This window comes from Dermacentor andersoni, chromosome 3 (assembly GCF_023375885.2).
Source record: "Dermacentor andersoni chromosome 3, qqDerAnde1_hic_scaffold, whole genome shotgun sequence".
Classification (NCBI taxonomy): Eukaryota; Metazoa; Arthropoda; class Arachnida; order Ixodida; family Ixodidae; genus Dermacentor; species Dermacentor andersoni.
In genome coordinates this window covers 3,341,364-3,353,509 of record NC_092816.1, presented here as the reverse complement: position 1 = coordinate 3,353,509, position 12,146 = coordinate 3,341,364, and the positions used below count along the sequence as shown (strand labels likewise).

The 12,146-nt window shown below is 43.5% G+C and overlaps 1 protein-coding gene across 4 annotated transcripts in view; it reads left to right on the top strand.

The window, feature by feature from the left end:
* The window catches only part of LOC126520622 (tyrosine-protein phosphatase non-receptor type 11-like), a 248,143-nt gene that overhangs the window by 37,114 nt on the left and 198,883 nt on the right, over positions 1-12,146 (top strand). For all 4 annotated transcript variants that reach the window (XM_055065673.1, XM_055065671.1, XM_055065672.1 and 1 more), the window contains exon 4: positions 8,677-8,839. In XM_055065673.1, coding sequence (XP_054921648.1) covers positions 8,677-8,839 — 163 coding nt within the window. The remainder of the gene's footprint in view (positions 1-8,676; positions 8,840-12,146) is intronic.

Here is a 12,146-nt window from a genome sequence, read left to right as displayed (position 1 = left end):
ATGCGTTTCTGAACCTCCTTAGAACATTTTGTTTGCTCGCCTTTTTGCTATGTTTAGTTGACTCTTTGGCCCTTTGAGTTTCCAGAGTGACAAATGGAGACTCTTGATCTAAATTTCCTTCCTGCACTAGAGTAAAGACACAGTAAAAGCCCAAGTCCATCTTTTCCCACTAATAAAAAAACACCCAGACACATGTTTTCATTACAGCTCAGTGCTTTTATCATTTTGGTGAGATTAGTCTTGCATACACCTGCCAAAATAAATATTGCAATTCTCAGCTTCACTGACACATCAAATTACAACATGTGAGACATGCATAGTCTTCGAGGCTTTCCATAAAGCATCTGTGCACATGCTAACCCTCCTGAATTTTTTGTTATGTTTACAAACTTCAACAATTTCACAAGAAACAGGTTCTGTTTGCAAGAAAGGTGTGGTTGGTGCTCAAAACCTTGTGCAATAAAGAAACCTTCATTACACCTGCACCGCCCTCTTGTGCTATTGTAGGACGCCGTGTACTAATACAAGCATACCCTAGCCTGGACCACAAGTTAGACCTTGCGGTCATAGTTTGGATATGAAGTGGGCTTTAATAAACTTTCATTATTTGGTAAACAACCAAAAGATTAATATTGAGCTTTAGCTGCTGGTAATGATGTGTGTGGCACTGTTCGACGAGTTATGCACACATAGCATACAATATGACAGGCAGTGTGCTTTATCACAACAATGCTTTTTTTTTTATTTGTACATACTGCAGCCCGATCAGGCTATTGCAGGAGTGGGTGTGAAAGGCAGAGCAATGACAAGTAATAAATAATACAGGCAATACGCACAATACAAACCAATACAAACCAAAACTATTCAATGGCCGCCAAGAATAAGTTTAAAGGAAGAGAACGAGTAGGACCAGGCAAAGAATTCCAGTATTCGATTACACAGGGAAATAAATTGTATTTAAAAATGTCCGTATGGGCAAAATAATGGTACGGCTCAATCCAACCACTCCCTACTGTGACCGTGCTACGTCGAGCGAGCCATCGACAACCCTCTGCAAAAAATGATCTTGGCCCACCCGCAGCGCTTGCTCGGACAGCCAATCAGAGGCTCTTGTGCCTTCGTCGTGCAAGATGGCACAAGTGCGAGTTGTCTCGCTGCTTTTCTGGTTCATTGTGTTTGCGCCTTGTGGGCCTTCTCCCGCAGTGTTGCCATGATAAAGAGGCAGAATTTGCCTTTCGCCGTGAAGCTTGAAATCATAAATTGGGTTGAACGCGGTGAGAAGTCGGATGTCCCTGCAGTGTGCAAGATTCCGAGGAGCACTCTCAGCACGATCTTGAAAAGTAAGGGGGGAGATTAGGGCTAAAGCGGACAAACTCGTGACCCGGTGCCTGTGGCGCCCGATGCGTACGCACAGCTGCGTGCAAATGGTTCATCCGAAATTGCTTCAGACGTGCTGGCTTCCGCGTGCCCATTGATGACCCTTAAATTCTGATGAGCGCGATGATGTGCCCGTGTTGCCGAAGTTTGGAGCGAGCTGTTAGAATTTCCAGAAGCTGTTGACGAATCAACAGTGGACGAGTTCATGAGTGCAAATGATTGTGTCGCGACCACGGGACAGCCCGAAAACGAAGACTACATTGCCGCCATCGTACGCAACACAAGTGAAATTGGGCACAATGAGGAAAGCAATGACGATCCTTTGCCCACGTCCTCCGAAGTGGTTGGTGTGCTCGCACTAGTCCGGTGCTTCTGCACGAATGCGGAAGGCTGCCGCCTCAGCTGCTCCGACTCTTTAGACAATGTGGAGAAGTGCCTGCGTCACAGGCAGCGAGATTGGCCAAGCAGAAGAAAATACAGGGCTATTTTATGCAAAGCTAAGCTAGTTTCACCAATAAAGCAATTTTATTAATGGTATGGGTTTTTATGACATCCAATTCTTTAGCAGGCTTATATCGAATTATGCCCTATATCGAACTGATAGGCATGTTTCTGCAAGTTAGATATAGCTGGGTTCAACTGTAATGAGATAAAATGTGTTTGTCGCCGGTCTTGAATAAAGGAAGAACTTGAGCCATTTTCCAGGATGAGGGTACTGTAGAGGATGCCAGGGACTTGCGAAATATGAGTGAGGTAGCAACAGGTCCATAATGAGTACCCTACCAAAAACAAGTTCGGAATGCCATCTGGCCCAGCAGACTTTTTAATATCGAGTTTCAATATTAAGTTCAACACACCTTCGGTAATGTTGATGTAATTAATGGATATGGCACTACAAGCAATGGTGTCTGGTTGGATGACGTGTTGTCACTAGTGAAAACGGAATGGAAATACTCATTAAATGCGTTTGATGTATAAAATGGATCATTGAGGGAATCATGGTTAATCACCATAGAAGTAGCCGTCGTGTCATGTGGCAAAACGGACGACCAAAATTTACGCGGGTTGATTTTTAGTAGGTCCTGCAGCTGCACATGGAAGAAGAAATCCTTAGCGCAGTTAATTTTCAGTCTAAGCTCCTCTTATGCTTTAATGAAACTCATCATGGCTGTCTGATTGTTTGAGCGCCTCTTACACCTTAGTCTTTTTACACGTGTCAGATGTAATATCTCTCGCGTCATCCAGGGAATTTTCACATTTTTCTTCATTGTTTCGAAAGGAATAAAACACTGAATACTTTTTTTAACCAAGCATTCGAAATAAGTTACCAATGCGTTAACATCACAAGTAGAACTTAGTGCAGCAAATTCTTCAATACCATCAGACTGTCTATTATTGAAACATCAGCGCAATTAAAATCGGGAAATGTAGAGAAAACAAAATTCTGCTTAGTGACCCAGAAATTTAAGGAGACAAGAATGGCCTGGTGTTCAGAAATTCCCTCAATGACATCGCTTCTGTAACCCTTTGCAACAATGTTAGAACTAACGAAATCCAAATCGAGCAGAGCACCGCATCGCGTAGGTTTTTTTGGTAATCTGGACAAGGTCGAATAAAAGAGAAAAGGCAACTAGTTCTCTATTTATGGAAGTCTCTTTCACAAGTGTTAAAGTAGGTCAATGAATGCTGGGGGCATTAAAATCACCCATGCAAATGAGGTTACCCGTATTTAGCTGCTGCTCGTTAATATAGCGACTAATATAACATGTTCTACAGAGGAGCTTGGTGGATGGTAAACGACGCTTATCACAACATGTGCTTTGTCTAGATAAAGTTTACACCAGACTGATTCTATGTCACCTGGTGGTGACAATTGTGAAAACTTGAGATCTGTCCGAAAAAGCAACGCAACGCCGCCACCTTTAGAGTCACGTCGATCTGCGCGAACCACAATGTAGCCAGGAGGAGTGAACTCGACCTAGTATATTATCATGCAGCCAAGTCTCTGTGATTCAACAAGTCTCTGAGTTTACATAATTTAAAACGTAACCTTCGCAGCGCTCCTTCCCTCACAAGAAAGATAGCCTACCAGACATTAGTGCAACCGCAGCTCGAATTCGCAGCTTCTATATGGTCACCTCATCAGGCATATCTAATCCATCTTCTCGAGTCGATCCAAAACCGTGCTGCACGTTTCATTGCCAGAGATTATAGCCCATTTTCGAGCGTAACTAACATCAAGCTGTCGTCTCTTTCATCTTTGGAATCGCGCAGAAATATAGCATTACTTTGTCTTCTGCACAAAATCATGCATAATGTACGTCCATCAACTTTACCACTCGTTCGTCCCTCCCGCACATCTAGACGCCTGCATAATCATCTCAGTTTCCAACGCATCTTCGGTCACATCAATGCATTCAACTGCTCAGCTTTGCCACGTGCGATTGCACTGTGGAATGGTCTTCCTGATAACCTCGCTGACATTAATGACCCATTAACCTTCAGACAAAAAATCACTGCATATTTGGCTAGTACATAGCTAAAAACAAGTATCTGTTCAGTTTTGTTACTTTTAACTTCATTGTTATTAATTTGTCAGCATTTGCTCTAAGGTTGCTTGCTTTACTGTATACTGAAAGCTAACACCTGTTCGTTTACCTTCCTTGCCTTTTATCTTTGTTTACTTCGCGTTCTTTTTTTATTAATTGATTCTCGTTTTGTTCATATTTATGTAACAAACACTATGTTTTTGCTCCGCATTTTGTTATCTGTACCGCCCCCCTCACGCAATACTCCTTCTGGAGCCTGTGAGGTATATGAAATAAATAAATACCAACCACATCAGGCGAGTGCGCAGAAGACAAAAAGTCTCCGAACTTGTTAGTTATGCTCCTTGCATTAAAGTTTAAAATTGAAAAGTTAAAATTGGAATTACGAGGCAGTCAGTCAGATGTGGAATGTAGTGACTTAGAAGGTTTAGCTGCAGCAGATTATCGATCAACAAGGTCGTCATTCTTGGCAACCAACTGGCCACAGTTCCAGTCAGTGTTTTAACCTCAGAGCGGAGCAGATCGGAAACATTGGCGTCAACCTTTTGGCCTGTTGTAGGCGATTCAAGTACTGCTACACAGTTTTCTAGCGCATCAAAACGAGAGTTTACATAATCTTGGAATGACTTAATTTTGACAAGGTCCTCAGCCATCAGTTTTTGTCATTCAAGAACGTCAGTAAGCATAGTGACAATGTCATCATTTTCGGTTGAACATGCCGCAGTAGCCGAATGTTGAATTGTCATTGTGGAGCACGTAGAGTGTTCAGAATTAATAAAGGGAAAAACAGACATCCACTCGTTCGTAGCAATTGCTACATCGGGTGGATGTCTGTTTTTCCCTTTATTCATTACTTCTCTCCACCTTGCGGGTTTCCGTAGAACTACTACGTCAGAGTGTTCAGAAGAACTGTTACTAGTATCATTACTTTTCGATGAATTGCCAAGCTTTTTTGAGAGATCAACTTTGTGGAGACCAGGATTCAGCTCCACGTCTCCACTCAACAAAAGGCAACTGATACAGTACAAGGCATTCAAGCATAAATCAGCCGCATCTTGTGGGCAAAAAAACAACAGCAGTGATCAATTGTCGGATTTCAAGCATCGAGAGTTTTCGAAATAACATACCTGCACAATGAAAAAACAGCGTTTCAACATAGTTTCGCCGCCGCTGTCATTTTGCCTACTGACGAGTGAAGCCTTAAGCACCGCTTTTAAATCCTTGAATGGTGATGTCGGTGTATTGCTCCAGATATTCATGGTGTGCGCACAAGTACCAGAGTTCCATGGAACACGCAGGCAGGTCTTTGATTTCCCGAGCATGCCAGAACTATCACACACAGGGGCGATAGGGCAGTCGGGCGATGCAGTGATGGGCTTCTCGTGTAGCTCGTAGAACGATGAATCAACTGGGAAACATGCGAAGATGATGTCACATGGCGTACACTCCAGCAAAACAGGCTCAACGATGCATCCGAGGATCGGCACAATGAAGAAACAGCATTTTAACATTGTGTCGCTGCTGCTGTCGCTTTGCTCACTCTGATGTTTACTGATGAATTTTGCCACTCGAGTCAAGATATTTATGGTTTTCTGTAACATAGTAGGAGGTGTGCTTTAAAAAAGTTAAGCTGGAAGTTCAGACTTGATTCGACTTGCTTGACCTTGGTTGGCAACAGGTGTTGTGCTCCTTCGGGTGGCCAGCATGCTCCTTGCTTTCCCTTTCCTGTCTAGTGTATGTATGTTTTCAAAACAAATAACAATTATGATAATAATAATAACATGCATTTTATTTTCACAATTCACGTGTAGCATTGGAACGTGGAGAAAGAGGGTACTTTGCTGGGCATGGCAGCTTACCCATGCCATACGTTTAGAAAAGTGGCTGATGCTCAAAAGCAACCAGTGCAGTACTGTTAGCATTAGCAGCTTAACATATCTTTATTATGCTACTAATTGACTGACAGGGAATAATCATCTGCTTATTAATGTGTCAGTGTAAATGTAAAGCCAAAGTGATAGAGCATGCTGAACTAATCGAGGTAGCTTTTGTTAGTTGGTTCATTTGAAAGAGTATACTGTTTCATACATAGCATGACCCAAAAGATAGTATGAGACACATAAAAGCCAGAAATAGCCTTTTTAAGTTGCAGCTGCAATTAAGAAGAAATTATTGTCACCTATCTACAGAATGAGTGGAATAGCGCCACTCCTTGCAATGCCTGCACTGTGTGTGTTGGTGACCAAAACATAGTGCACCTAACAAAACATGATGCAGGGCTAGTTGGTGATGCATTTTCATCTCTTGAGAAAGTAATCCAGTGCTACTTTTTTGGATGAGGACAAAGGAAGGCAGAACACATCGAATTTGTTGCAAGTCTTCAAAAACCACTGAGCCCACAGCAGACTTTGGATGAGAGCAGTCTTGTCCCTGTTGCATTTCTTTCTGTAGCATCCTTGGCACAAGAATTTATCCCATATGACAAGTCCCATTGGCAACACGGTAGTGCTTGTGTGTGAAACTCTGTCGTGCAACCAGCACATAGTGAATGTTGAAAACTTTTATGTGTCAGCAGCCAAGTAATCAAACCCGTGACACCCGTAAGGAGGTCACCTATTGTCACCTATCTATGAGTGGAATAGTGCCTCTCCTTGCAAATCCTCCACTGGTTGCTTTGGTAAATAGTTGTCTCCAAAAGGACTTTTTTTTTTCTTTTGACACACTGTAAGGCATATACACAGAGCAATTTGGACAGATCATGGCTCAACTGTTGCCCAGTGCTGCTTTTCATGTGTAAGCATAAAATAACACATATGTTTACATGACCAACATGGCATATGTATAGTATAAGCAGTCTATGCTGCAAAAAAAAAAAGTGAAAAACATACGAACAGAAGGTTATATTTTAATTTGATATAACTTGTAAAGGACTGCAGTAAACCATAACATACTGCAGTGTGGTAATGTTTTTGTTCTTGGGCTGCCTGTACATATTATATTACTCATTATAATGCATGTGTACAAAAATTAGGATTTATTTCAGACGTGTATTTGTTACAGCTCAGGTGGTTTAAAGTGTTTGTACAACTGCAATGTCACAATTCATTATGTTTGTTCAGAACTATTGTCATGTCTTTCACTCTCCTCATCAAAAAATGTAGCACTGGATTACTTTCTTAAGAAAGAAAAACATAGTGCCCCTCATACTAAAAGCAAAAAATGCAGTGTGATTTGACACATTTGTTCTTTCTGCTGTACCTCTAGGATATCGAAAAGTTGTTCAGAATAAGATGTTGCAGTTTAAAAGCCAGGCTACAGCTGCCCTGCTTGAGCAACATTGTTTGATAAGCATGAAAAAAAAAAAAAAATTCGAGAATGCTTAAGCTTCGCCTTTAAAAGTGGAACGCGATAGAATTCAAAGATCCCCGACTGCTTGTCATGCTTCCTGGCAACTGCAGCTTATGTAATCGTAATCTTTACCAGGAAACGTTGGCGGCGAACGCTATGCACGAAGACCAGTTTTCTGGTAGAAACGCAGCCGCTTGTGTGGGCCACGATGCGAGTGCCATCTGGAGGTGTTGCAAGGAACCGGGTGCGCCGCTTTATGGCCTTTGGGATTTGTATGTGCCAGCGCATGCAAATCTCGGAGGCCATGGCCACTCTATGAATGGTAGAAACGTTGGAAAAAGGGTCTGTGTTTTGAGTCTCCACTTAACAGAATTATGTTTTCTCGTATATTCATATTACAATACGACGCTATCATGTCTTTAAGTTGTCTGTAAGTCGTACTTTACTATTTTTCTGACGTATCTTACATAGAGAAATTCAATTAGTTCAGTAACTTCCTTGTACTACATGGACGGCCTGCATGGTTGGGTATGTGTGGTTCGGAATGATTTTTGCTGAAACAATGGATGCTGGATGCCGACGCCGTATTTTCTGCGACATTAGGGCCCTTAACACCATTGCGTTAAAAGTGTACGGTCTTGAGGCAGCAACTTAAGTCCAGCTGCAAATGGACAATGTCATCTGCATGCAACTACAACACATGAATGGACCCTAGCCAGTGTAAAGGGATCTACTTCAATGTCGTATCCAAGGTGATCGATCTGTTCATATGATTTTAAATATTTGAAGCTGCGTCTGTACTATTGAGATTGCAAAAAGCATGTGGAGGTCAGCACAGCAGGTGGATGTGAATGCTACGTCGGGTTCACCTTTTGGTATATTTGGACTGGAGCGACTGTTTGGTCAAAGCACTTGCATTGCTGCTACAAGTTGCATGCCCCTCTCCTCGTTTTTAAAAAGAAACTATGAGAAAGTAGTCTTGAATGTTATGGACTGCCTCTCACTGCTCTGTGCAACTTTATACTGAAAGCTCTGCCTTTTATGTTGATACTTGTAGAGGCAGCGAATTGATATTGTGTTGTAGTTATGTCAGTTTGTGGTTGGCATTTGTTAATGTTGGTTAAAATCACTGCCTGTGATGCATATTTTATTGTTTGTACTCACTGCATATTAATCTGCCCTGCAACAACCTTTGGTTCAGCAGTACCTAAAAATAATTTGTTCTGCGGCTGACTAGGCCCACTAAAGAAAGCTGAATGGCTCAGGAGACTGGAAACAAAACAATGTTGGTTGCATTTGTGTAGCACTTGCATTTCTTTTTTCTATGAAGACTGGCACGAGTTATCTGCAACTTGTCTCATAGTGTTCTAAAATAATCGTGTTAATGTGCACTGCTGTGCAGATGGTTTCATGGCCCACTAGTGGCCAAGGAAGCAGAGAAGCTCCTTCTGGAGAAAGGAAAAAATGGCAGCTTCTTGGTTCGTGAGAGTCGGAGCAAGCCAGGTGACTACGTTCTGTCTGTGCGTACTGAGGACAAGGTGACGCACTTCATTGTCCGCTGCCAGGTGAGGCTGCCCATGAAATTGAGTAACTGATCAACCACAGCAGGGTCTCGTACATTGCTACTCTTCCATTCTAATTGGTGAAATTTTATAGCATTGAAGGGGGGAAAATGCATTCCCAGAACCCATTAACATGTCAGGCACTATGGAGTCATACCAATGAGAATATAGTTCATGAGAGTGGCTTGTTGGGCTAGTTGGTACATGGTTATACTAGGAGAATGCCAGCAAGCTTGAGAGTAGAAAAAATCGAGAGGCAGAATACAGTGTCACGCCTTCAGAAAACCATCGCTTTGAACAGCTTAGAACCTTTTGGCCTGGCCGCTACATAGCATGTTATTGTGAAAGCTTTGTGCTCATTTTCCTATACCATCCACCTTTTCTTCACCTACTGGTCTACGCACCTGCTGCAATCCTGGAAGTAGGCCCTGTAGAAGTTCACACTGGCCAGGCAAGTTGATGAAAGCTAAAGAAAGGCTGAAGAAAGTAAACTATACAAAATGCCAGTAGCGATAAGAGTGTGGCTGGAAATGCAAGCTGCCCTGACAAGAGGCTTGAGGGAACGTATAGGGAGGTGGCAAGCATAGGTGCATTCCCCTCTCGTCAAGGTTACTTTTGTCATGTTGCATCTGTGTAGGATATTAATAAATTGTATGAGCAGACATTCTCTTCGCCACAAGTCTGCAGAGGTGGTTGGTGTGCTCACTCGCACTAATTGCACAGTCATGATGTGAGTACGAGGGAGTGAGAAAGGGCATGTGGGGGACTTAGGTACGGGTTGAGCGCTGGTCAGTGTGACTAGATTTGAGTATGAATGTGACTGTCAGCTAGCGTGAGTGACCGTCAGTGCGTCTGAGTGGACATTTGAATGTAAGTGAGCACCAGTGACCAAGTGGACATGAGGTGAGTATAGAGCGAATGCTAGATGGTGCGAGTTGACTTGAGTGTGAATGCATATAGTGCCTGTAAGGGTGGCTAGGTGTAAGTATCGGTGAGCATTGTAGGGATCCCTGGCATGTAATGCTATCTGTTGTACTAAGATAACTTTCCTGGAATGGTTAAAGGGTGGTGCTTTGCTAACAGTGACATTATAAAATGAGCGAACGCTGAGCAAAGAGGGGACACAGGTGGCTGCAGCACGAATGTGGTGCACGGGCAACAGTTGAAATGGTTTGCCAAAGGAAGGCTCGGCTGTTGATTCATAAGGGCCGTGGCGGCGTGGTGAGGCCATTTATATATTCCAGCTGATTCCTGGCACGTAACACCATTTGTTGTTGTTGTGCTAAGTTTAGCTTTCCTGTAACAGAAGGTGCTTTACACACAATGACATTGAAAGAGTGAATGCTGAGTGAAGAGGGGAGACAGGTGGCTGCAGGACAAATGGGGCACACAGGCCGCAGTTGAGGTGGTTTGCCGAAGGAAGGCTCGGTAGTTGATTTGTATGGTGTAGTGAGGCCTCTATATGTTAACTTTGTTTGATTTCTAATGTTATTTAACCTTGTTTTCGAAATCACTGTTTTGCTTCACGCTTGCCTTGTCTCCGAAATCCACGTATCTGTAAAGCAGTATTGCTGCAGTGTGAAAAAACATGAGTGAGCTCCTGTCTCTCTGAATGGGCGTAAGTATGAATGAAAGTACTGGCGAGTCTGAGGTGATGTGTAATGCCAGTGAGGGCAAGTAGGTACGAACATGAATGTCAGTACAGTAAAACCTCGTTAATATGCACCCACTTAAAACATACTAATAATTAAAACGCAATTGTGACAAATCCCTAACCCAGCTTCCATAGGGCCTAATTTATTGGCTTATTGCTTAAGCTGCAGTAGCTTGTTGTATGACTATTGGTTTGTGGGTACCACAATCACTTTTTGTCATGTAAACATTAACTGCACTACCTCGACTTGCAATGTAGCGAATGGCCCGCTGTACCACAAAGGATATTCCGCCTTTTTGAAAAATACAGCGACCAGTCTATCAACGATTCAGCGCAAGTGTGGTGCTGCCTCTATGGATAGGCAATGGAAATGCATGAAGGCGTGTCGGCGGTTTCCACAAGGAATATAACCATCGACAGATGTGCCAATGGGACTTATCGCTGCCAACCTTATTGCGATAAGCATCTGTGGCTATCTGCTTGACAGCACATGTGGTGCAGTGCGTAAGCTTACGGCACGCTTTTAATAGGTGATAACCCAAAAGCACCATCGATCTCTGCCACCTCCTTAAGGGCCCGTACATGGTCAGTCCGCCCGTCTGTTCCGCCCTCGTCTGCACGCGTACTGATGGCTCTCTACTGGTGAGCGAGGAGCGGTCGCAACTTTCCCATCCGCACGCCTGCTCGTCTCTCATTGGGTGGTCCGAGGCGGACGGTTCGGCTGTCGTCACAGCAAACATGGCGCGTGCTCGAAGCAAAGCGGGGACGTAAGGCCTAAGCTACAGCCGCATCAGAAACAGTCTATTTTTTCTCCTTTTTGTGATTTTTGCTAGTTATCTGGCACCCACTGAGATAGTCATTGAAAGCAGCAAGCCTGTGTACCCTTCCAGACCTCATCAGTGCGTGCGATCGCCAACAGAAACAGACAGAGCGCAGGAAGTGTGTGTTGTGTTTACGAGAGCGTCGGAAATATTTGAAGCTATATATTAGAAATATTTGAAGCCGTCGACTTCGTGATTTCTTGTGCCATGCTTCGCGTGCGCGTCGCAGACGAGAACTCCATCACATACACGTGCATTCTGAGCAGCACACATGTTCAAGGCGTGGCGAAATAAGTAGCGTCTGATTGGCGCACCCAGCGTACACGTTTGGTTTCTGCTCTGTGTATGCGGATCGTTGCCGCGAATTAGTGAACGCCAGCCCTTCGCAACTTTCAGAAGTAATGATACGATCAGTAGCGATAAGTTTTTGTCGCCTCATTATCGCTGCCATTGTGCGTGTGCTATACTGCGTGTGAGCCGTTTTGCTGGCTGCGATGCGGCGTGGTTACCGCAACGTTCGAGCTGTGCTCTTGCTGTTATGAAGTGCATTTGCAAGCTACAAATCGTGATATATATATGTGCGATGTGTTGCAGCGTTACTGGGTGTAGAAGTGGTCATACTATGCGATGTTCGTGTGCTCAGAAGTGAACTGAGCATAAGTGTTGCCGATTGTGTTTTCTTATGTAGTAGCCCGATAGAGAAGCCCTATCACACCGGCCTTTTCTGCTTCGTACATCTATCGTTTGTTTCAAAAGTTGTTACTGCACGGTTGAAGATGTTTCTATCGGTGGGGAGAAATTAGGGAACATCATAATAATTGCATACGTCAAGACG